General features: G+C 34.2%; 1 protein-coding gene across 5 annotated transcripts in view; it reads left to right on the forward strand.

The window, feature by feature from the left end:
• Positions 1-10,613: 10,613 nt before the first annotated feature.
• The window catches only part of LOC149562311 (E3 ubiquitin-protein ligase BIG BROTHER-like), a 62,213-nt gene continuing 45,864 nt past the window's right edge, over positions 10,614-26,962 (forward strand). Inside the window, exons 1-4 of one of the 5 annotated variants that reach the window (XM_089825835.1) lie at positions 10,614-10,903; positions 11,011-11,198; positions 19,056-19,308; positions 20,881-20,918. In XM_089825835.1, coding sequence (XP_089681961.1) covers positions 11,058-11,198; positions 19,056-19,308; positions 20,881-20,918 — 432 coding nt within the window. In that variant the 5' untranslated portion in view covers positions 10,614-10,903; positions 11,011-11,057. The remainder of the gene's footprint in view (positions 10,904-11,010; positions 11,199-19,055; positions 19,309-20,880; positions 20,919-26,962) is intronic. The other 4 variants (XM_089825837.1, XM_089825836.1, XM_089825839.1 and 1 more) reach the window with 4 other exon arrangements.

Raw genomic sequence — 26,962 nt, forward strand, 5'->3', positions numbered from 1 at the left:
TGTTGCTAGTGGTTTTTCCCAAATTGGGTTTCCACGTAAAATCCTAGTGTCAAAACTATGATGAATGCTTTATGTATGTCTCCATTTGATAATATTTTCATTATGTAATGCAAGTTATGTTTATGACAGTTTTACAGTATAGACCGAGCAACAATAGGATAAGAAAAATAGTGAAGTGTTTGTTGTTTAATTATTGAAGTGGTACATATTGACCTTGAGTAACTGATTCACACCCCCCCCCCCCCCCCCGCCCCCCCCCCGCCCCCCACCTCTCAATTATTCTAAATATTTCTAACACAAGCACATAAAATTTTCCACACTGCTTCTCTACAAAATATTGAATCAATCATATGATCAATACTGACTCAATCATTTGATCATACCATTTTGTCTCTCTTATTTGTGTTATCCATTGAGCTATTAGATCTTCACATTTTTATTCTTTGCTTTAGGAAAATTCTTACAAAATGAACAAAAAATCCACAAAATTGTACAATAGAACACCATATTCATATAGACAACTAAATGAGGTAAAATAAAATGGTGAGAAACTATACAATATAGAATAAGTATGCAATTTTGTTTTAGGGTTTCAACCCAAGGAAGGAATAGCTTCTCAAAATAAAAGTTGTAAGACTATGAAAAAGGAAAAGAAAGAAGTTCGATATTATTTGAGAACTACAACATTTATAGTATGAGGATATAGACTCAACATGTCATTAAATACAATAAAATTTCCACCCCAACACTATTATACCATTAATAACCTTTATGACATTACTTCTGGCAAACTTTTGGACTTATCTAAATGTTTCTACCTTGATCTCACTGCCTTATTATGCATTAGGAATTCAACTCACCCACTTCACACCCCAACACACTTCCACAACATGTAAACACTCCTATTTATTTGATCTTATATTTATATCCTCTACAAGTTCAAACAAACTTCTTCAAGTTAGCGAAGATGAATCTCATGAGCATGAAATATGTATTGGACAAAGAGATTGACCTCAAACACTTTTCTAGTGGAAGATAAGTGTATGTAGACCAAGTAAAGAGGTAAAATGTTACCTACGCTACTTTGACACACTTCTCTAAGTTGGTGCAAATAAAAAAGCACTGTTATAATTGATCTAGGTCAATTAAACAACCACTTATCCTTTTAATCATTCAATTCAATCAATAAAGTGTATTGGAATGGTATGGATTTTGGACTAACCACTAACGTTCCCCTTTGGGATTTGTGACATGGTTTAACTACCTCATGTGCTCTATAAGTCTAGTGGTGATATTGAGCACTGACAAGTCAATCTTTTGATGCAATGACAACCCTAGCTTGTAACAAGTGATATTAGATCTTAGTTACAAATCTGAATATGCTTGAGTAACACTAGGGGGGGATTGTTGGACTAACTGCCAATGTTCCCCTTTTCGATTCATGACATGACTTAATTGCTCCCTATATTCTATAAGTCTAGTGTTTGTATCAAACATTGACATGTTGATCTTTTGGTATAAGTCCAACCATATCTTATAAAAATGGAACCATCATCTTAAGTGAAAAAGAACATCATATGATGTTTAAGAATATTTGAAGATCATCCATTCATACTATCACATCTAATTAATATACTGCAAATATATTGAAACAAAAAAACCTAACACCACAAGCAACCAATCAATTAGTCTTGAGATATAACAATTATAATCATGCTTGTGTTATAAAAGAGCATCTAAAACTTAAAGGGAAGTAAGATATTGATAGTATAAATGAGTCCCCTAAACTGCAAGAGTAAAAGATGAAACATGGAGCATTTTAATTTCTTGTTTAAGACACACTATACACCATAGTACTCAATCATCACTAAATTTCAATGTAGAAGGAATTATGACATGAAAGTAAGGACATACCATCTCTTAAGCTTTAAGAAACTGACTCCAAGACCACACAAGAAAATCTCCAAAAATGGAGAAATGAGATAAAAATCCCTAATCTAGAGTCATCAACACTAACAAAACATACATAATTTATTACAACGATATATCAATCATAACATTTTGAAATCCAAACACAAACTTTAGAAAATCATATATTTTACATCCAACCATGAGCTTCAGATCACAACACATCAAGATTGTCAGATTAGCATATTTTTATAATCAACAATGAACATATCATATCAACAAATATTTTGACATCCAACCATGAAAATTCGATCAATGAGCATTTTTGCATCCAACTATGAACTTCTTGTAATATTGTCAAATAATCTCTTAAAATTTATTTATCTTTCACTAAAGATCGATTTGCCTCAATAACCACATAAAGCTTGTTGTTTGTCTCATCTTTCTTTGCCTACATACCCTATAATCATGTTTAGAAACTCAAAAACCCTAGCACATAAATATTTACATATTCCACTTGTTCCCACCCACTGCAAAGCCTTAGCTAATTTGAAACTAAAGCCTTGAGATTCTTCCTTGTTTAATTACTCTCTCTCTCTCTCTCTCTCTCTCTCTCTCTCTCTCTCTCTCTCTCTCTCTCACACACACACACACACACACACACACACACACACACACACACACACACACACACACACACACACACACACACACACACACACACACACACACACACACACACATGCGCGCGCGCGCACGCACGCACACACACACATGCACACGCACACGCACGCACACACGCACACACACACACACATGCACACACGCGCGCGCACACACACACACTCACTCATAATCTAAGACATACATTTTAATTATGATTAGTGTAATCTTTTTATGCATTAACTACAATATATCTATAACTTATTGTATAGAATATTTTCATCTTCATACAATTTCACACCTTTTAAGCTCCTAAGCTACAAGTCAAATTTCTATTGAACTTTTACCATTGGGATAAGATCCTACATAATAACTCACATTTTCATATACATACTCAAATATTTCGATGAAGCCATACATTTAATGATGTAATATTTGTTTTGATCATAATTAGCGTAATATTATCATGACCCACCTTGTACAACTCCTATTTGGTAGGAGGTCATCGACACTTTTTTAACTCAGTCGATTAGTTTGGTTGACCTCAATTGGAGAATTTTAGCTAAAGTCATTATGTGTTCAACTTAAAACTATAGTTGATATGTTTTTGGTCAAAATGTGTTCTAACTATATAAATTGTTGGTGTAAATAAGTATTTACTTATTACACTTAAGTTTTACTTAGGTTAATGCATTATTTAATTATTTTGCATTATTTTATTATTATTTTAGTGAGACATTTAGGAGTTCGTGAACTCTCATTGAGTTACGCAACTCTAATTATGCACATGGTGTCTACAACACAGGAGTATGCATCATTCACTGAGTTGTCATGTTGACAACACAGTTATCTGCACTTCTCATTTAGCACATGTTGTCTACACCACTGATTTGCGTGCTACACCATTGTAGGCTTATCCTCACATCATCGCACTTATCTCATGCTTAATGGAAGATAATCCATATCTAGTGGACATGTGCCTGGTTGTATGACATATCATGATGCTAACTTCTATGCATTCTAGAAGCTCTCCTGAGGCCTTTATATTCAGGCACTCCTAATGTACTCTCAAGTAGTTATTGAATGAATATCATCATTCTGATCATACTCTGTCTATTTTGGTCTACTGTGTGCTTGTGTTGAGTTCTTTAGTTCTTGGGTGAGTTCTGGCCTAAACCAAATTCTTACATAAATTATGGTTTTGGTTTCTTTATTTTATATGATGAAGACCTTGTTCAATTATGAATGTTGATTTACTATGTATGACTAAACTTGAGTCGAATACTTTATAGACTCTGATTTGATTTTTAATGTCAATGATTATTGGATGGGTGATTTAACTATTTGTCATTATGATAGTTGTTATATGTTTGATCTTATGGGATTTTGACATGTGATTATATTTACAAATTTATATCTTTTGCTTTACTTATGTAAAATGATTGATTTAAAATTATGTTTCAAATTTGATTATATGTGGCAGTTGAATGTCTACAATTCATATAATATAAATGTTGAGAAAACATGAATTACAATATGAGATGTTTCCTTTAGTTTATTCTATGATGTAAATCTTATTGATTTGGTTGATAGTATTGATGAGTTGGCATGTTTGAGGTTATGAGTGTGCAAGTACTGAAGGCAAAAGGGTGGTTGAGGTAGAAGAGTTTAGCTCCTCGACAGGGTTGGCCCAAAAATTGTACCGTGTAGTCGCGCACACGCACACACTTAATGTATTTTATTTTTACTAAGTCATTTGCTTAATTTTTACATCTAGTTTAATTATATGGATTTGTACATGTATAGAATGGCGAGCATAATTTGTAATTGTCAATTACTTTCGAAATATTATAATTTAGATTTTAAAATAAATATTATACTCCCAATTTATTTTCCCTTAGTAATTACAAGCATGAATTTGAAATGGTAATAATTAGTTGGGAAATCAAATGGTAATTAATAGTTTTCCTATTATGAAGATGGTGGCCATGAATTAGTAAAAGTGAAATTAAAAGAACTGTGAGTATTAAAAAATTTGTGGAGCCAAGTGCAAGTTTTATGTTATCAATTAGGCAGTAGAAAAAGGATGGTGTGAAACTTTCATTAAATTCCATCACATTTTATTACAAGAAATATGGAAGAGAAGAGTTGGTTCAAATGGGAGCGACATGTAAGGAGAGAGGGGGCGATTGTTTGGTAAGAGGCATCAATCTAGAGAGAAGAGGACATCTTCCTTGGCATTATGAGCTCACTCGCTTTCTAGCGAAAGGAAGGTGGTAGAAGTTTTGGAACAAGGGAATAGAAAGGCAGTAGGAAAGCTGCAACTGGAGGGTGGAAATTGATTTAGAAGAGAAGCTTGAGGGACTTAGCATTTTCCAAGACATCCAAGTTCTTTATTATTATTATTAATTTATGATGTGTACTGATCAAATAGTATAGGTATTTCGTTGCAAATTGTGTCCATTTATTTAATCTGGATAAACAAACATTAGGAGAAAAATTTCCTTAGCTGGGACCTTCTTTTCTAGCTGTAAATACTCAGTTTCAATGTAGAAGGTTGCTAGCTATCTCTGTTAATGTATGAGAATATTTTGATAATAAAAATTCATTCACAAAGCATGGGATCAACCAGCCGTGAAATTGTCTTCTTTTGCAAATTTCACCTTAGCTGACAGTTTAATAGACAACTAGTTCTTACTCCCAGCTTAGATAATGTTTAAAGATATTGTAGGTGTATCGATGTTTAATTTTAATGCATGATTTTATTGTGTCTCCTGAAAAATGCTGGTGGATTTGTTTCTGCTGAATATCTTTCATTTATACGATTTCCCTAATTTCATTTCTATTCATTTGAATTTACATCGTACGAGGCATTTTCTCTCTCGATTCAGTCCATGGTAAAATTTTCACCAAGCCATTTACCTTGTGAACCTTAAGAACATATTCCTTTTCTTGGAAAGACATGGAGCAACTCCTATTCTGATTATTTGATTATTTGATCACTATCCTTTGTAACAACAACGAACGTTGTACAAAGTTCTTGCAACTTATTTCTTGGTTGCTCAAGGTTTCGATAGTTGGATTTTTTTCCATACCTTAGCCTTGATGAGTTTCTTCTGTAGTTGTCGATTTTTTTTTAAAATGAGTGATTTTAAGCATTAAGTTTGCATTTCATCAAATTGTAACCTTAATTATTTGTATCTTTTATGAAATTTCTTATCTGTGTTTTATCTACAACCAATTTGGTTTTTAAGTTTATAAACTTCCTTCACTTTTTATATATATAAAGTTTTGATTACATTCCAGACAAATAACATTATGTAGTTATTAATCTAACTAAATTTTAATTATTGTCTTGCGGGTATTAGCAAGACATAAATCTTTTTACAAGATACAACTTTATAAATGTGTGATTTAAAGTTTTGTTTTAAATATATTTTAATTGGATGGTCACCTCCCTTAAGAAAATACACTAGAATTAGTAAACTATGTAGAAATGTCCTAAACTTGTAGAAAAAATTAACTAAATTTGAATAGCAAACCATGTATGAGAAATCAAACCAAATTAAATTTCAATTCACAAGTTAATTTTGCAAAGAATCAAATTTGTCTTATTGTTTACTTGTTTCTAAGATCATACATAGTGTTGGGTTACTTAAGATTGTTTGAGTTTTAATTTTACCCGTTTAATAAATGGAACTGATAGATTTGTTCATATTAAAAATGTTTTATTATTTGTATGTTCAAGATCTCAAAGGTTATCACATGAGTGAGATATTTACAAGTTTACCTTAAGATATATGGGAAATGAAAATTGACTTTTAGGAGGGGTGATGAATGTGGATCCAAAGAGGAAGGTAGTTAAATGGATATCAGATGATGACTTTGGTTATTCTTTGCTTACTACCTACTAGTCTTTTACAACTAAATTGGTTCATGATGCTTGGCCAAGCTCGGTAAAACATTTATGCATATGATTGAAATGCATTTGGTTATTTTATATTGTTTTCCCTCTTCCACATCCTTGTGAATGTTTCTACTAGACATATGTGTAAGTAGATTAGGCACTTGGTTGCACCAAATCCTTCCGATCTAATTGTGCCGAGTTGCTAGCCTTCTCGTGACAGGGTCGGGTAGTTCTTAACCGAAGAATCTCAGGGAGCTAACCATTCCATAGTTGGGTGGTAAAAGTGCTTGGACCACTCTTTCGTCTCATTATAGCAGATGGACAACATTCTAATGGCTTGGAGACAAGACTACATGCATATGGACACTAAGGTTCGATGTCATGTTATTTATATGTTTTATGTTATCATATGATTTATACCGTATGATGTACTAATGCTATACTTATATTCGACATGTAGGTCGACATAGTTTGCGACATAAGATCGATGTGTTATATGTATATTCCAGTATCTTATTGTTTTGTAGTTTCAACATGTGGTTGACTTGTAATAGAAACAAATGACATTAATTATGTCCAAAATTATGATATTTATAACGACATGTTTCATCTTTGTGACTCGTTTGAGTGTCGCTGTAAATAAAGTTTTCAACTTTGATGAAATGGGAATAAGTGCTTATGCAAATGTAGTTGACATTTGACTTTTCAATTTCAGTTTTCCACATTTTACGGTTATTTTGCGTATTTGGCAATGTTAGAGAATTTGGTTCTTACAAATATTTATACAACTTACAATATATTTTGAACTTATTGTATAAGGTATTTCTATTTTCGTAAAAAAAAATGTTTTGAATTACTTAAATCTTAAAAATTGAAATAAGATAGATGACCCAATTTCACACCTTTAAAACTCTTTAGGGTTTGTTTGGTTCGTGGAATTGTAAAAACTAAGATTTCTACAAACCCTGGTTTAGCCAAATCAAGGTTTTGCAAATCTTCAATCTAATTTTTGGGATTTTACTTGAACCATTTGTTTTACTCGGAAGATGCATATGAAGACACTTTTTTATGCATAAGCTTGGAGTTGAAGGGAAATTTCAAAAAGTAGTCCAATCTATTGCTTTTACCAAAAAACATAACCAGGTTTTGATTTTCAATTCCTACTTGCTAGTAGGAGGTTGGAAAACCTGGTTTTGAGGCAAAATTGGAAGTCCGGTATATGCTAATTCCATTTTCCCAATTTTGAAACAAACGCAAAAAATTTCAAATCCAGAGACTTTGAAAAAGCTAATTCTTGTCATCTTCCAGAAACCATACAGAGCCTTAAAGAATAAGTTAAAACTCTTTAAATGATAAGTAAAATTTCTATGAATTTTTTAACATTGAAATAAGGTCCAATTACAATTACATCCTCCTGTTAAATATAAAAATCCCACCAAATTTCACAATACACACGCTAGCTGAATAAAGAAATAAAGGTCTTTGTTATGGAGAAATTCTACAAGAGAAATTGGGGAAGCGAGATTGGGAGGAAGAAACTATATTATATAAATGAGTTCAACCCCACTTGTGATCAACTCGAAAAAGTGTACATAGGAGCCAACATTTCTTGGAGAGCTAAAATTCTTATTGCTCAGCTGAGAACCAACTCTCACCAACTTCGTTGTGAGACCGGGCGTTGGAAGAGGCCAAAGGAGGCTTGGGAAGAGAGAATTTGCAGATTTTGCAATTCTGGGAAAGTGGAAACTGAACAACACTTTATTCTAGAATGTGAGGCCTACAAGGATAGCAGGGATAAGTTTGCGGATACTATATGTGACAGTTCTTGGCATAACCTGTTCAACGAAGAGTACATTGAGCAATTGGGGGGGCTCATCATTAGTCTACACAAGAGGCGAACAACGCTACTTAAGTCTGCTTGAGTTGTCTTGCTGTCCCATAGGCTATTTTTGGCCTCGTGGACGTTAAAATTTTATCTATCTATCTATCTATTCTTTAATTCAAAATCATGAATGATAAAACTATATGTCACATCATTCCTTAAAAAAAGAATAATATATTCTTTATCTTATCTTTGACATGGCATACTACTTATATATGTTTTTATAATCTTAAATTAAATATTCTTCAATTGAAATACCATATCAATTATTGGTTCACAAGAATGGGGTCTTGTTCTCACCTTGCAATAATTGAAATAAGGAAAACTTGTTGATGTCGATAAAACCCAAGGTTGCCTCAACATTCCGTGGGGTCGGTGATCTGTTCTTGCTTTCTTCTTTCTTTGATTTCCCATGGAAATTGTTCTTCAAACAAGTGGTTGGTCATCTTTCACCAACGAAAGCAACCCATGCATGACAAATATATATTGTTTTTTATTTAATATTTTATGGCGTCCGAAAAGAGCGCGACCATGGATTCTGAACGCAACTTGATCAAACTCCTGGAAATACGTGTCACGTTCAGGAGAGTCCACGTGGAACTGACGTGGTAGCATCAATGAAGGTCTTTGTTTGGCAGGAACGAAGTCAATTTTGACGGCCGATATTTTACTTTTACTGTTTGTTTGCTCTTTCGATATTGTACGGATGGAGAGAATTTAGTGACATTTATGAGCCAAGAGCTCTCTAAACAATATTCTTTCATTTTAAAAAAAATGTCTTTCTTTTATTTATTTTTAATAAAAGTGGTCGAAATTAATAAAATATTTTGATTGTGCAATATTTGAAAATATAATATGAAAACAATGTCTTAAAGTGGTCGAAATTAATAAAATACTTTGATTGTGCAATATTTGAAGATATAATATGAAAACAATGTCCTAAAGTGATCGAAATTAATAAAATACTTTGATTGTGCAATATTTGAAGGTATAATATGAAAACAATGTGAAGACAAGAAGTCTAAATTAGTTATTAAACGAGGTAAGGCTTCACAAAACTATAAGTTTCTTGATCAAGATTCACAATAGAAGATTCAACATTAATAGAAAGTCAAATTTTGTTAACAATAATACTCTTAGTCCCATAAGCTAATTGTCTCCTCGATGTTATTAAAACTCATCCATTCATCCCATGTCAACTTTTTTATCATTGCTTAGTTTCAAACTAACTTTCATTGACTTTGTTGTGAAACCACACATTAGAAAAGACCAAACCATACGTGCAAGGGAGGGAGTTTTTATTATTGCTTGGTTACAAACTAACTCTCGTCAACTTCATTATGAAACAAAACATTAGGAAAGACCAAACAACATATGGAAGGAAGAGTGCATTTTTCTTTTGCACTTTGAGAAAAGTGTAAGCATAGAAACATTGCGTTTTATAGTAGTGGGTTGAATTGTTTCAAGTAAAGATAGACAATGAAGTTGGGCGCACTCATTATCAAGTTGTATATGAACAATCTTCACATGTATAAGAAAAATGGTTGAAATGTAGAAATTTACTCTAATCCATAGACTTTCCTAAATCTCATTTCTTCTTTCTATGAATTTTGATTAAGAAAGTCACAAATTTGTAAAGCCACCTTCTTCAAACAACTTGACCGGATTGTCTACCTTGAAATATACTATAATTTCATACAAAAGGCAGTCAACATGCATTGTTTTTTTAGGTTGACACATTAAGATCCATATCAGAAAATTGGAAATGGAAAGAAATATAGAATCTATTTAACATGTTATGCTAGTCCTATAGACGTGTGGTCATTAAAATCACATTCATTCAATCATTTGCAAACTGATGAAGTACACATACCAAAATAATTCATCAGCACGATACTATAGCATTCTTATTAATTTTTATATCTTTATAAAGTGTACATACCACAATAATTCATCAATTTTGTTATTTTTTAGACGAAAACTAAAAATAAAAAATATTCTATTTCTCTCTTTTAGTAAGAAGTTACCCATTACCCTTTGAACACTTGTCGCAGTTGCAGTTTATCTGTAAAAAGTTTCCACTTGTATTTTACTGCGTTAAAAATGCAGATACGGCCGTACGACCGTCAAGTTTAAACAAAAACCTTTGCGCTGTCTTGACGTTGGTTTGTGTCGTAAAAGGTTAAAATCAGAAAAATGATTCTCCTGATGGACGGTCGTTATGTTAAAGTATGGATAGAAGAAGAAGAAGATATGTAAAGAAAGGCAAAGTAACGCCAGGCGTACTGATGAGTAGAGGAGAATAAAAAGAGTGTATTGTCTGAATCGATCGCCTGGGGCATGCCATTGCCAGGGATCGAACCGCAGACCTTCCGTTATGCCACACGCCTGCGCTTTACCCCACACGTTTTGTTCCTCGGGTCACTGGGTGAGATTGTTGCTTGTGCATCCCACGGCTTAAAAATCCAAACGATTTAGCTTGTACGCCATTGTTGTAGCCTATAAGCAGACTTTTTTCACTTTAAGTTACCATAAACAAACCTGTAAGTTGCAGATGCGTTGTTGGAGATTCATAGATTGCAGCGTTTTAGTCAAATTCTAGTGGATTTTGTTTGAGCTAACAATGCACTATTGATTTTTGGTTTGTTAGTTTGAGTGGAGCTCTGTATTAGAGGCAGAGGAAGGTGGTTGTTGAAAATGAACCGGAATCAGCATCCGGAGGCGCATTACATAAACACTGGGTTTCCTTACACGGTGACGGATAGCTTTATGGACTTGTTTGAAGGTCTCAGTTATGTTCAAAGCGATTTCGCACTTGCCGAGGCGCTGCAGGATCAGGTATTCTTGAATTGTTGGGGATCCTGTGGCCATATAAGCTTTGTTCCGATTTTGTCTCTTTTTGACCACAGGAAATAACGGGCCCTTTTTACTTGATTTGATTACATCTTGAAGGTTGCAATCCATGTGGAAAAAATGGAAACTAACAGGATTGGTGTATAGATATTGTACATTACTATCACAACAATAAAAGTAGTAATGGCATATAGGTGTTTGTAACACTGATCTCCTAGCAGGTCAATTTAATTTGGTTTTATTTTTACAGTTCTTTGTCGCTCTCCAACCCTTTCTGCAATTTACTATTTTCCATTTTTCATCTTTTACATGTTTTCTGAGGGATGCATCTCATTTACTGGGAAAATTTCCCTCGCGTAGAATGAGCTGGGAAATTTTCTTTACATGTTCACTTACATAAAAATCCTTATCAGCCAAGTCTTTCTTTGAGGTCATCTCTCAGGGCTTTTTCTTTCATGAATTTGTTTGGTTTTGTATGTAGTTTTCACATTGTGTGCTTGAAGATCAACAAGTTCAAAGTAAATATTTTATGAACTTTCATGGACTTATCTTATCCTTCTTACTCGTCTGTTTGCTCCATCCGCTTTCTTCTCTGAGAGATGCTTGAAGCGTAGAAGTCTTTTGCTAATAGTAATGGCTATGCTTTCTAGTTCCAATGATCTGTTTTGGGGTTTCATACAATGAATTTATTTTTTCTGGTTGCCTCTCTCACAGGCAGTGAGCATGTGGACATTTTTATTATTGCACGGGAGAGACTAAATTGATCAAGGGAAAGTAGGCAACCAGCTATTGATCTGTAGCTATCGTTTAACCTTCATCATTCACAGCACATTGGACATTACCAAGTAACCTTTATTTAGAATATATTTGTAAAGGACCTACAGTACTCCCTGCGATGGATCCACTGTGTATCCAGGCGCCCAGGCAGTACCCTGACATGCCCAGGAGTGGTCCCCTAGTAGACTGGGAAATGTACCATAGTGGTTTGCATAACCAGCCCCGGGTACAAGTATCTGGTAACACAGCTTGGTTCCTTTCATCATTTGCATAGAAGAGCCACCAAGACAAGGTGTTGTACAATTTCTCAGTTTTCCTTAAGTGGTTGATCTGCAACAAGTGACAGCATAAATAATATTCTCAGTGATTCTTTATTTGTAATGCAGGAATATGCACTACAATGTGTGAGGGAAATGAGACCTTGCAAATATGAATAGGCGTTATCGTAGATCTGGAAGGTAAACATCCTGTAAAAGTGACATTGAATTTATGATTGGAACCCCGTTCTTCTTTAAATTAATAATCCAATTCAGTGGAAAAGGTAACAGTATCAGGAAAACAAGACTTTGACATAGAATAGCTTCCACATGGAAAATTGGGGAAGGACATAGTGGAGCAATAATGATTGGATAAATGAGAAATGTTTTTCTTTTGCATGTGAAATCTATGCAAACTTCCAGCATTATAAATGAATGTCGACCCTGACCATATTCATGCCATTATGTATGGTACCCTCAAGAGATGAACCCCAGTCCACCGGGCCAGCATGTGTATACTGCCATTATAAATGAATATTAATCCTGTGTATATTGACATGGCATTTATGGGAAGACTGTCATGTCCCCTTTCTAGAGTGGACATCAGAGACAATAGAGTTGGCCTATCATTAGAGTCTCATAGGCTGGCAGTGGTGTTTAGGGACTCAGTCAGGGTACACAGTGTTTGGATTTGGAGTTTCAGACAGTAGGAGAGCAGTTGAGAGCAATCTCTTAATTGTAGGAGGAGTCTCCTACATTTTAGGAGGTGGAGACGGGTTACATTCTTGAGTCTCTACGAGATCATTCCATGGTTTCAGTTTTGGGAGATTCGGAGAAATTCCTATTTTTTAGGAGTTTCCCTAATTTTGAGGGATGAGATTGTCAGTTATTTTAGATTATCCGACATCAGTCACAAGACGTGACGAGTTCAGTTTCACCTCGTAGAGGTGTTTTGGCTATTAGTTCGCTATTTGGGAAATATTTTAATATAAATATTCCCCTAAGTTAGCATTTTAATAATTTAAATAAGGCTAAGTTATAGCCATTTTGGAGTAATAAGGGATTTTTTGGCCTCATCTGGGTGAATATCCCTTGGTGTAATAGCTCGTTGTAAAGGTCTTGCACTTTTAAAAATATTTCTCTTTTGACTTAGAGCATTTCGGTGAACGAATTTCTTTCTATTGGGAAAAAGGTCATTTTCTGGATACTTGACCACTTTAAAAATGAGAAATATATTATTTTATAACCCAACGCCACATGGGAACACTTTTAGTGTTCGAGCCAAGTTTGGTGGGTTATAAGGAGGTAAAGACAAAGTTCGAAGGCATTATTGACATATTACATCTTGGATATGTGTTTTGGGCTCTGATTGAGCTTTCAGCATTTGGGACGCCAAACTCACTTGTTTTGTCTATTTGGGACATAGCCCCCAAAATAGTGGTCTGGATTCTTGCAGTCAGAAGCATCTTGGAGATTGTGCATTGTTTCATCTGGGGAATGCAGTACTGAGTCAGAGTTTTAGCTGTGGTTTGGCTATTTTACCCACATGTGGGCACTTTGCTGCTGTATGACTACGCTTGGCAACCATCTACTTTTCCACGTACAACATTTGAGAGCTGGATTCTAGTTGTAGCTTCCTTCTGGGCTGGCTCATATTTCACCTTTACGCCTTCAGGTTGGCTTTATTCTTGGTTGTAATCATTTGGATATTATTGTAAATCTTCATTTGGTTACATATTAGGCGTATATTCAAAAAAAACTGCTTGAAGCGACTTTGCTTTAAATGTATTTGGAATACATTCTCAGAACTGGTTCATGTTATTGTACTTTTGTTATTGCTTATTGAAAAATCATAAAAAATATAAAACAATCAAACCCTTCTGCAACTTCTGTCTAGCTCTGTAAAAAAATTTTAAGAAACAGGGAAAACAAATTTAAAAATATAAAGTTACAGCAAATTAGCGGAAGAGATCCATTAGGGATCTTTCGGTGGTATCAGAGCTTAGAACTTGCCAGCTTGTTGGAAAAGAAATCAGTTTAGTTACAGGCCAATAACATGGCTAGAAATAAAAATGGGTGCTCTAAGGTTTCATCTTCGTTAACAAGCACAAGTAAGATGCCTCTTGCCAAGACATTCAATGTTGCAGTTATGAGCAACTACCATCAGTATTGTTCCCTTCCTAAGGAGATATGCAACCTCCTTTCCTTCAAGCAGATGATAACTGAGTATCTACAAGCTCCTTTCAGCAGCAAAAAGAGAAAAAAATATTAAATGATAATAAAGAAGCCATTGGTCACAAAATTGGAAGAGATTACAACCAGGGGACAAACCATTAGAGATGTTGGAAATGTGACACCAAGGTGTGAGGCCTATTCTGAAATTCGCAACAGCAGTTCAAATCATGAGGTAACATTTATTTCAAATGGAGGTAATGATGTTGATGATGGTATTCAACTTAAGAATGAGATGACAAGTTTAGTACGTAGGCAGTCTGATTTTGAATCTCATAGAAGCCAAGTTGAAGACTTCTTTGAGCCACTTCTATCTAAGCATGTGAAGAATCAAGATGGGATGTTGTTTGATGATTGGAATGGAAGCATGGAGGAGGCTCCCACAACTCTGATTTAGGGCAGCGATAGCTTACACCCTCCTTCTTTTAATATGATAACTCTTTCACTTGGGAATAGTCATGAAGGCTCGTATGCAAGTGGTGGCCATGAGGCTTTCTATGATAATACACTTAAAGGGGTCAAAAATATAACTAGAACACATCATAATAATTCTGAAGTTCATAAAAATAGTGACACAACTTCGTTACCTCAAGATGTGGCATCCTTCGGTCAAGAAGAGAACAATGATTTGTATTCTATATTTGAGGGTACACATGGTGCAAGCATGGGACGTGATGATGGGAATGATACAAGTCATCATAAGCCTGATTTTGTGTACTTTGGGGTAGATGATATAAAACATTTTCAAAGGTTGAATAAATATTGGTTAGATAGAGCTATGCAAGCAAAGATACTTGCTGCCCAAGCAAGACAACGTCTCCAAAGAGTCAAAGAATGCCATAATCATATAGATGATGCAAGGAAATAAAGGGAATCATCCATTAGATCTTTATTTCTTCCAACGGAAGAAGAGGCCAGCGTTGATTTGGATGAAACAACAAGTAATACAGAGGGTCAGGATTATTTTGGTGAGTTTGCACAAGAGAGTAATCTAGACATAGGTATTTCAGAGGCATTGGGTGATGAGACTTCATGCCATGATGAGTCTAATTTCTTAGACCATACCCTAGAAATTAGAGTAGTGTGTACTCATAGTGACACTGAATCCCAAGATCGTGATTCGGTTGTATGTGCAGACACATGGGGAGCTGATGAGAGGAGCATAGTGTGGTGACAGTAGTTTCATCATTGGCAGAGGAGGTGGTCTCAGAGGTACAAAGTTGCACTACTATAAATGAGGATACATGCATTAGTGAATGCATACTGGATACTCCTTATAGCGATGTACATGACTCCGACATAGTATTCTACCATAGCGCCGATTCAGAGGTAGTACACATGCTTGAGAACTATGTACACATGCCTGAGAACTATCATTTTCAGGCTCCTCATCGCTTGATTAGACAACTCAGGGTTGATGACAGGAGGGTAGGCATAGTGGTTGAGCACTTTGATGTCACTCGACAGATGTTATCTACACTCAGTTGGAGTGCTCTTATGATTGATGAGCAGGATAGTGGAGGATTTTCCATGGCAGATTTCCATGCTCTTCATAAGGCTATGGGGATATTGAAGCATGATTTATGCTATCCATGTTGCGATAGTCAGAGGATAGAGTTATTGATTGTAGGCAACTGACTCAGTAGTTTGGGAGGATTGGTTGGTGGGACCAGCAAATGATCCAACATTATGTCAAGTAGTTTCCGACATGGGCTATCACATCTATATCACAGAGACTTCATCCGAGATCATGGTTACAGGATGATGTGGGTATTAGCAAACATGATGCTTTGGACGATTATTACTTTCGTGGTGGTATCACAATGGTTGCGAAGAGATATGGCATGATAGAGGTTTCCAGTGATCCTTGTTTATACCTGATGGATGGGTGCTGGTTCAGATGGTGTTGGAATTCGGGTGTTGTTTTGTTTGATGCCTTGTCTCACAGGGATTCCAGTATGTTACCACCTTGGTTGTGGGAACACTCTCATCTAGTGTGGGATCCTGGTATTATCCTATGCAGTGCATTTGATTCTGCGATCCTTGATGTGTTGCTTCATATCACACACCCAGGAGTGTATATCAGAGTGGTGCAACAGGAGTTTGTTCATTGCTTGTGGACAAGCAATCTTTGGGAAGGGAGGATTGTCATGTCCCCTTGCTAGAGTGGACATCAGAGACAATAGAGTTGGCCTATCATTAGAGTCTCGTAGGCTGGCAGTGGTGTTTAGAGACCCAGTTAGGGTACACAGTGTTCGGATCTAGAGTTTCAGACAGTAGGAGAGCAGTTCCTTAATTGTAGGAGGAGTTTCCTACATTTTAGGAGGTGGAGATGGGTTACATTCTTGAGTCTCTATGAGATCATTCTATGGTTTCAGTTTCGGGAGATTCAGAGACATTCTTATTTTTTAAGAGTATCCCTAATTTTGAGGGATGAGACTGTCAGTTATTTCAGATTATTCGGCATTAGTCACAGGAGGTGACGAGGTTAGTTTCACCTTGTAGAGGTGTTTTGGCTATTAGTTTGCTATTTGGGAAATATTTTAATATATTTAAATATTCTTCTAAGTTAGCATTTTAATAATTTAAATAAGGCTAAGTTATAGCCATTTTGGAGTAATAAGAGGTTTTTTGGCCTCATCTGGGTGAATATCCCTTGGTGTAATAGCTCGATGGAAAGGTCTTGAACTTTTTAAAATATTTCTCTTTTGACTCAGAGCATTTCGGTGAACAGATTTCTTTCTATTGGGAAAAAGGTCATTTTCTGGATACTTGACCACTTAAAAAATGAGAAATATATTATTTTATAACCCAATGCCACATGGGGACACTTTTAGGGTTTGAGCTAAGTTTGGTGGGTTATAAGGAGGTAAAGACAAAGTTCAAAGACATTATTGACATATTACATCTTGGATATGTGTTTTGGGCTCTGATTGAGCTTTCAGCATTTGGGACGCCAAAGCCACTTGCTTTGCCTGTTTGGGATGTAGCCCTCAAAATAGTGGTATGGATTCTTGCAGTCAGAAGCATCTTGGAGATTGTGCATTGTTTCTTTTGGGGAACGCAGTACTGAGTCAGAGTTTTAGTTGGGGTTTGGCTATTTTACCCACGTGGGGGCGCTTTGCAGTTGTATGGCCGCGCTTGGTAGCCATCTACTTTTCCATGTATAGCATTTGAGAGTTGGATTTTGGCTGTAGCTTCCTTTTGGGCTCATATTTCACCTTCACGCCTTCAGGTTGGCTTTATTCTTGGTTGTAATCATCTGGATATTATTGTAAATCTTCATCTGGTTACATATTAGGCGTATATTAAAAAAAATTGCTTAAAGCGACTTTGCTTTAAATGTATTTGGAATACATTCTCAAAACTGGTTCATGTTATTGTACTTCTGTTATTACTTATTGAAAAATCATCAAAAATATAAAACAATCAAACCCTTCTGCAACTTTTGTCTAGCTCTGCAAGAAAATTTTAATAAACAGGGAAAACAAATTTAAAAATATAAAATTACAGCAGATCAGCGGAAGAGATCCATCAGGGATCTTTCAAAGACTTTGATTTCTACATGTCTATTGGACAAGTGGAGGAGAACTAGTGGAAACCTGAAACACATGCTGCCGAGTGGACTGAAGTATTATCTTTCGGAGTACCATAATGCTAGATTTAGGAGCTTCATTGCTCTATTGTTGGACATTGGAAAATAAGGTTGTTTCTTTTACATTAACCTTCCAACTAGTGGAAATATAAATTAGCTTGTATGCCTTAGGTTGTTATTGAAGTAAACACAAGACAAGAGGTTACCTCAGGTGTGTTACTAAAGCAAGCTTTCTCGAGTGTGTACTTGATTTGTTGCAAGGATTTGCAAAACATCAATTTCAAGATATAAATTGCTGTGTTCACAGCTGCTTCTAAGTACTGGATGGGCATGCTCTTGAGTTGCATCATGCATTGCACCTCTTCTGTAATAGTCTTGTCACGCCTTTTCGCCACTCCATTTTTCTATTGTGTGTTGGTTGCAGTTAATTGGCATTGAATCCCTTATTTCTCTCAAAATTCTTTGAATTGAGTGGAGGGGAATTGTCCCCAACTCCACCCCCTCGCCCAATTATAGATTGTAACCTCTTGATCCGATGTCCTCTAAATGTTTTCACAAATGTCTTCTAAGTTTCTAACAAAGACATTGCCTTCCTTATTGCAATTCTCAGCTCCTGTGCAGATAGCTTCATGCTCGACATAGGTCTGAAAATAGTTGTTGTGTTGGTTAAAGATAATACTGATTGAAGTGTAATCTGACAAGTTTTATGACACTAGTTTAGAGTTTGAGTCTTTTTTAAGTGGTGAGCTTAGATATCGAGTCCATAATGTTTCCTTTTGGATTGATCATCAAAGGAATTAGTTTTGACTCATAGTTTAAAGAAGATGATTTAAGTTTTTATTTCCTTTTTGAATTTGCTATGTTTGGTTGCATTTTAACAAGATACAGGCTCAAATATTAGTGGTGATATTTAGTTGATGACCAATTCAAACAAGGATTCTGATTAATTGTTGTCCATCGTTGTCTTCTGATCTTGATCAGGAAAGTGCTTATTGGTCACTTCAAACTTACTCTGAGAAGCAGGGAATCACAGGCTCTGCTAGCAGCAACTCTCACCAACATGGAGTGAGGGCAACGGATAGTACTAGAGGTTCAGATAACCATTCACATATCAATAATGATGAAGAAATAGCACGAGTCTTACAAGAGACAGAGGATCATGAGGATGTAACTGACAGGATGGCAGCTACTCATCTTGAAGAGTGTAATCCTATTTGCCAGTATTCATTTTCTTGTAATGTGTTTGGCAAACTTTTTTTGCTTCAGTATTTGAAGGTTTTCCCTTTCTATAGAGGTCTATTTTCAGTTAAGCAGGTGTAAAGTTTTTGTTTTTTGGTTGGCATTGTAGGTGACTAGTTAAAACATTCGTCATTTTTGTTCACTTTGTTCTGTCAATATTGTGTTGTGCCTATATAAGTAGAAGAGGGAGATAATCAAAGTGGGCCATACTACCGTGCTCATAGACACTGTCAAAATTTGTCTTACACATTCAATTACAACTAAAAGGTTCTGTTTAAGAACCTTTGTAAATGCTTAACTGTATGAGTGAAAATTAAAATCATGAATGAATGTGAACAGATGCAAAGCCCTTTGAAAGGTAATTAATTACTACCTGCTCCATTTTATTCAACTTGGTGAAGCTGAAGTCCTTTAGTATTCCAATGTAAAGAGTCATTATTTGATGATTTCCGAAGAACTGCCTGTAACATGGTATCAAGCTATTACTTATAAGCGAAAAGCCTAAATATGATCTTCCAACAAGGTACTGAGAAAATAAAACAATACATGAGATATTCCATGCTTCTGTGATATACAAAGTTAAGTTTTAACTAAGGGGCAAGTCCTACATCTGAAATAGAACACATTTTCTCACCTAACTTAAATGGCCTTCATTTCATTGTTGTGGGTCACCTCTTGATGAAGTCAAATGATAACTACCTTGGAAGAACTTTGATTTTCTGCTTGGCATTCTTATTGAGTATGCATGTTATTGGCATATCTCTAACCTTCCATATTGACTGATGTACTTGCATGTACCTGTTAGTGAAATAGCTGGTTGACACAGGAAAGAAATATGCTAAAAATATTTCATCTAAGAATTCAATATTCTATTAATCGTTGCTTTTTGGAAGTAAGTGTAGCTATTAAATTCCTTCCTCATCACCTTCAAGATCCATTTTAGCTCGTTTATTTCTCTTAGGTTATTCAGTCAATGGCTAAGGTGAAGATTAATCATTTGTCTTGTAATGTTTTTGGCTTAGATTTTTCTTGACAAGTCAGAACAGAGCTTCTGAAGAAAACAAACTACAAAACATTTTCATCAAAAATTTGGCTTTTGAGGGAAAAGTTCACATAAAATAATTAGACCCGCTGCGTTCACGAATTCTACCAGTTGATTTAATAATAGAATACCTGGGGAACCATACGACTTTTGTTAGCATCTGACTTAATGGGGACATTTGAAATAATGTTTTATAACCCATGTAAGAGTGCACTTTTGTATATTTCTATGATAGATAAAACATTCTTACTTTATAGTTTTTCTTTTTCAGTATTTGACTCATCTTCTGTCTTGCATGTGTGTCAACTTTTCTGTTTAATGTGGGCATGCCATCATTAGCTTCTAGTTGACATTTTTAGTGTGATATCTTTCACAGTTCGTAATTTGCTTTATTCTGTTCTGAGAGTTTGCTTCATGCTAGAAGTATTTTCTTTAGCTACTTGATTTACACAATGCAATTTAAGAGTCAATCTACTATGGAGATGTGTCCAGTGGTGTTCTTATTTAAACACCTGGTTCTTGCAGGCAATAGAGGACATAATGCTGAGAGTAGCAGTAATCAGGTACTCCAAGTTCATACCACAGATCTTTTGTCTTATATTTTTCCATGGTCTGAAGAACAATTCTCACTGTCTCCTTTATATGTTGGGATATGGTTAAAAGTCATGAAATTTATTTAATTTTGGTATTTGAAAATAGTCCATCATTTTTATTACAAGGAAAATCGATGTTGCCAGCAAATTTATTCATTGATAGTCCATCATTTGATCAAATGAATAAATTTACTGGTAACATTGATTTTCCTTGTTATCCAAATGATGGACTATCAAATGAATAAATTTGCTAGCAACATTGATTTTCCTTGTAATATAAATTAATTAATGAATAAATTTGCTGGCAACATTGATTTAACTTGTAATACAAATGATGGACTATTTTCAAACGCCAAAATCTAATAAATTTCATGAGTCCAAGAGACAAATCTCATGATTCTTTTTGACCTTTCTACATTTTTTCCTTGCATTACACTGACTTCAATCTCAAAATGCACACTTTAAAATACTAGGTATGTATTTAAAGTGTGCATTTTGAGATTGAAGTCAGTATGATGCAACGAAACAATGTACAAAGATAAAAAAGATCTTGACTGCCGATTTTTAATACCAAAACATTGATCAAACTTGACTCAGAACTAAGTTTTACATAGCCAAAGCTCTCTAAGGAATAAAGCTTTGCGGTCTAATATGACTAACCAAAGTTTCACAATGCTTAGCCCAACTTGAAATACACTTACTAGCTCATGTAGAAAATTTCTACCAACATAAGTGCTTGAAATGAGCTATACAGGGAAAGAAAACAACTAGGTGCAAACACAATTGGAGATACAATGTTGCATTGCTATCACCTATATTGTAATCACCATTTTAGAGGTGTGAGATTTGAAATTTCCATTATAAAGTGACACACCTATTTTGTGGTCTCCATTTTAGGCGTTTTGACAAAATGGACAAGGAGAGAGATGTGCCTACTTTTGTTATAGCTGTTGTTTTAAAGCCAAGTTGCTGGTTTGGATTCTGGTATAGATTTGGGTTCAAGATGCAGGTTTCAAATTCATCCAATATTTTTTGAATTCGTTTTGGGTTCATTCGCACAAGTTTTTTTTTTGTTTTTTTGTCTAAAAAAACCATATAAATGTAAAAATATGCTGCAGCAAATAAATTTATATACCACTATGCTAATATTAAAGCAACTTAGCAAAATACACCACCACATATATTAATGGTTTAGTTCAAATGACATAACAAAATTCAAAAGCAATAATGTCAACAATAATTAGACAGTTGACTCTAAGATTTAATTTTAATCCAAATGATACAAGTGATCAAATACTATTATGGGAGAAGAACATAAACTTCACCAAGGTGATGATCGATTAGACATAAATATAATCTCAAGGACAGATAATCATAATCTACTTACTAATATCAAGATGTCCAAAGAGAATTTGACAGAGCCTCTGAAACATACATTCTATAATAATACTGAAACTAATTTTGAGCTAAGAATGGATAAGGTTCTACCTTTAAACTCACCAGAACAAGAGGAAGGTATTAATAGAGATATCAGAAAGACCAAGTATCTAGCAGCCAAGAAGGCACAAAAGAAAACAATTTAAAGGGGGATAAAGTCAGAAACTCATAAAAAACAGAGATCATAAGAGGGGAAAGAATGAGACACAAAAGGTCAAAAAAGAGAAAACAATGTAGGGTGTTAGAATAGAAGATCAGTATTAAAGAATCAAGATATCAATCCAATGTTAGAAAATGTAGAAGTAGAGAATGCAAGAAAGAAAACACAGGAAATAGAAAGGCAATAAGATAATGAGGCTACTAATTCGAAAAAGGCAAAATCAAAAAAGAAGTGGGAGTTTTATATATTTTGACAAACACTAATAGGAAATAGATATTTCCTTGAAGAAGAAAAAATGATTGGTAACCAACAAGAAAAAGAAGGGAAAAAGGAGCAAAAGTTTACTTCTAATCTTGAAAAGAGTGAAATTAGAACAAAAGATGTTCAGAATCAATTAATAGAAGCTGAGGAAACAATATTGAACAAAGTAAATATTAAGGATTGACTTGAATCCCCCATTCCTTTGGATGAAGTTGACTTAGATGAAGAAGACTTCCTTGAGGATCTCGAGGCTGAAGCCAAAGATGAAGAACATGAAGAAGCGATGAAGGAAAAAAGATGGTTGGTAGAAAGAATTACAGAAATGGATAACAAAGATATTGAAGATGATGATTTAGAGGATAATATAGCAACACACAATTTAACAAGTACCAAGGGAATTAGTGAATCAATATTAGATAAAAACACAATCTTAGGTAATTTAGAAGGAATAGGGCAAGATAAACGCTTGAATATAATAACAATTAAAGAGTATAATAACGTAAGACAAAAGGAAATGAAATCTAATTCATCTTCCCTAGAAAAAGTAGAGAAAATAGAAGGAGATTCTAGATATATTCCTATTGAGGTGGAGATGTTTTGAAGGGAATTTGAATTGATAAATCAAGAAGAAATCCCAGAGAAATGGGTTTCGGTTAATCTAGAAAGACACAAAGCAGGAAAATTCCAAAATTGGGAGGAGTTCGGGTTCCAGGAATTAGAAGAATTTCAGCAAGATATATATAAAATAAATGGTGAAAATAGTCAAATTAAGAAAACAATAGACAGAGAAATGAGTGAGGATGACAAAGGATTTAGTAATAAAATCATGAAAGAATTAGAAAAAGAACATTTTAGATAAAATGGAAGATGAATATATTGCTGCAAGTGTGCAAAACACTAGTAAAAATCTAGACAATCTTGGTACTGTGGCAAACTTACAAGGTTTAGAACATCCACTATGTGGAAAACAAAGTAGAAAAAGAGGAAGAAAATCCTTAGTTGAACTTAGAGAAGCTATAGGACTGGCTAGCAAACAAAAAGATTAACGTTCTTGTGGATGTAGGAAAGGGAAAGTTCCTTCCCATAGAGCCATTAACCTAACAACATGGAATGTTAGTTGCCTAAATGCTCCTCTTAAAAAGCGCTTACTCAAGCGCAATGTAACATTGTTTGAATCAAATATAGTATTAATACAAGAATCAAAATTCAACAAAGAAAGAGAAAAACTTAGAAGAAAATTAGGTTCTTGGAAAAAAGAACTAGTTGATTCAGTAGAGCCCTCAGATGGGATTGGTATTTCACTCCACTTGTATCCAATTATAATTGGACAGGGGGAGAGTAAAAAGCTTAAAAAACGAAATTCAATTCCTACTTATTAATGTGTATGGGTCAACACCAACAACGAGTAAGGAAGAAATATGGAACACGATTAGCAATTTTTTAGAGTTCAACCCACAAGAAAATGTTTTCATTGGGGGAGATTTTAATGTGATTCTAGATTCAAGAGGAAAAGCAGGTGGGTCTACGGACTACGACCATTAATCAAGTTATGTTAGATTTCAAAGCATGGTTCACAAAAGATAACTTTATTGACATTCCAACATCTAATGGGGTCTTCACATTGAATAATAGACAAGCTGACTTTTGTAATATAGTAGAAAGATTGGATAGATTTATTTAGAGGAAATTTAGCATCTTTTAATCATCCTTTCAATACAATCATTCTCCCTAATGCAAGATCTGATCACTATCCGGTTAGACTAAAAATAGGTGAACTACAAAAAAATCAAGAAATCCATTTAAGTGTGAAAAAATGTTGTTTCTAGATAAAAAATTTCTTAATAATATATATCAATAGTGGCACAAAGAGAAATTTGAAGGACCAAGGATGTTTTGTTTCATAGCAAAATTGAAATCATTAAAAGGAAAGATAAATAAATGGAACAAAGATCATTTTAATAACATATAAAAAAAAAATAGAGGATGAAAAAGAATTAAAAAACTTAGCGAAGAAACCATTTTAACAACATATTTAAAGAAAAAATAGAGAATGAAGAAGAATTAAAAAAATAAAACGAAGAAATCATTAGGGTAGGAATGAATAATGAAAAATATATCAAAGAAAAAGAACTCCTAGCTAAATAGGAAAATATCCTAGCAAAAGAAGAAATATTATGGAAACAAAAATCAAGAGAAACATGATTGTTAGGAGGTGATAGAAACACAATTTTTTTTCATAATAGTACCATTAATAGGAGAAATATTAATAGAATAACAAAAATCAAGGATAATTCAGGAAAGGTAATTGAAAACCCATATGAGATAGCGGAAACTTTTGTGAATTATTATTCATATATCCTTAATAATTTCGAGTCATGAAATTTAATAGCTCAGAATAAGATGTTAGGATCTATTCCAAAAATAAAAACTGAAGAAGATAATAAAAACTTAAATAAGAAATTTACCAAAGAAGAAATTGAAGGTGCCTTTTTTCAACTTAATCTTGATAAATCTTCGGACCTTGATCGCTTTGAAGCCTATTTCTTTCAAAAATGTTGGGATATTCTGTGAGATGACTTTTGGAAGGCTACTAAGGTTGTTAGGAATTTTGAATCCTTTCTTACTGAAATTAGCAATACATTCCTATCTTTAATTCTAAAGAAAATTGAACATATGGATCCAAGAGATTTTAGGCCCATAGCCTTATCTAATACAATCCACAAAATACTTTGAAAAACACTAGCCAATAGACTTAAATAAGTACTACCAAAGCTCATTTCAGAGGAACAAACAAGTTTTGTTCCTAATAGCTCAATTCTCGATGGTATTATCATAATCCAATAATTAAGTCATTCTATACAAATTAATAAGGAATCTTGTATGCTAATGAAGTTACATATCCAAAAGGCCTATGATTAAGTGGATTGGAGATTCTTAAGTAAAACACTCGAAGCTTTTTGATTCTCTCGTCAATGGATCAACTTAATATATAATTGCATTTCGACACCAAAAATCTCCCTTCTCATAAATGGTACCCTTGAAGGGTTTTTTAGCATATTTAGAGGAATAAGACAAGGGGATAATATATCACCTTTTCTCTTCATTATTATGCCAGAAGCTTTTGACAGAGCTATAATAAAGACTCAAATTAAAAGGAACATTAGAGGAATCATAATAACACATCAACAATTTGCAGATGATACAATTCTACAAGAAAAAAAACACTTTGGAAGAAGCTCAAAATTTTAAGCAAATAATAAATAATTATATGGAAGCATATGGTCAAAAAGTAAATATTAACAAATTAGAGATTTCTTCACTAATACCAAAGAGGAAGTGGAGAGAGAAATTTGTAGAATAATGGAATTCATTAGAAGAACCTTTCCATGCAAATACCTTGGTATTCAACTTGAAAAAGGCATCAGAGAAATTAAAGCTTGGGATACGATTTTAGAAAAATTGAATAAAAAAATGGGAAGTTAGAAAGGGAAATGGTTAACTAAAGCTGGTAAAATTATTATGATCAAAGCAGTACTTTCGGCTATCCCCATATATCATGTCATGTCTTCCCCTATCCAAAGGTGTAAAAAGGAAATGTGACTCTAAATTAAAAAACTTCATCTGGCAAGGTACTGGAGATAAGAAAAAACAAGCTTTGTTAAAATAGGAAAAAATATTTAGGCCTAGGCTTAAATAAATTGAGTTGGCAAAATGAAGCGCTAGGGGCAAAACTTATCTGGAGAATGTTTAAAGAACATAATAGTAAATGGGCCAAAATTTTATATCATAAATATTTAAACAATAATAATCCTCCGTCTTTGTTCATAATTAAAAAATCCTCCAAAAGGTTTAAAAATTTGGAACTTTATGTTGAACTATTGACCACAAATAGCTAATAACTTGGGATATTGGTTTAGGGCAAGATGCTTTATTTTGGAAAGATTCATGGGGTGGGCTTTCTTCTCTAGATAGTGTAAATCTACCTATAAACATCAAAAACACTCTTTCAGCTCTGTGGGGTAAGAATGTGAGGGATTTTAAAATTAAAATTAACGATAATCAGCATAGAGGATGGCAATGAAAAACCTTAGATGAAACTCCAATTCCATCATAGGAAAAATCTATTTTTAATCAATTTAAAAAAAGTAGACATGCA

Source organism: Cupressus sempervirens, chromosome 4 (assembly GCF_028749045.1).
Source record: "Cupressus sempervirens isolate cs-2001-9-10 chromosome 4, ASM2874904v1, whole genome shotgun sequence".
Taxonomy (NCBI): domain Eukaryota; kingdom Viridiplantae; phylum Streptophyta; class Pinopsida; order Cupressales; family Cupressaceae; genus Cupressus; species Cupressus sempervirens.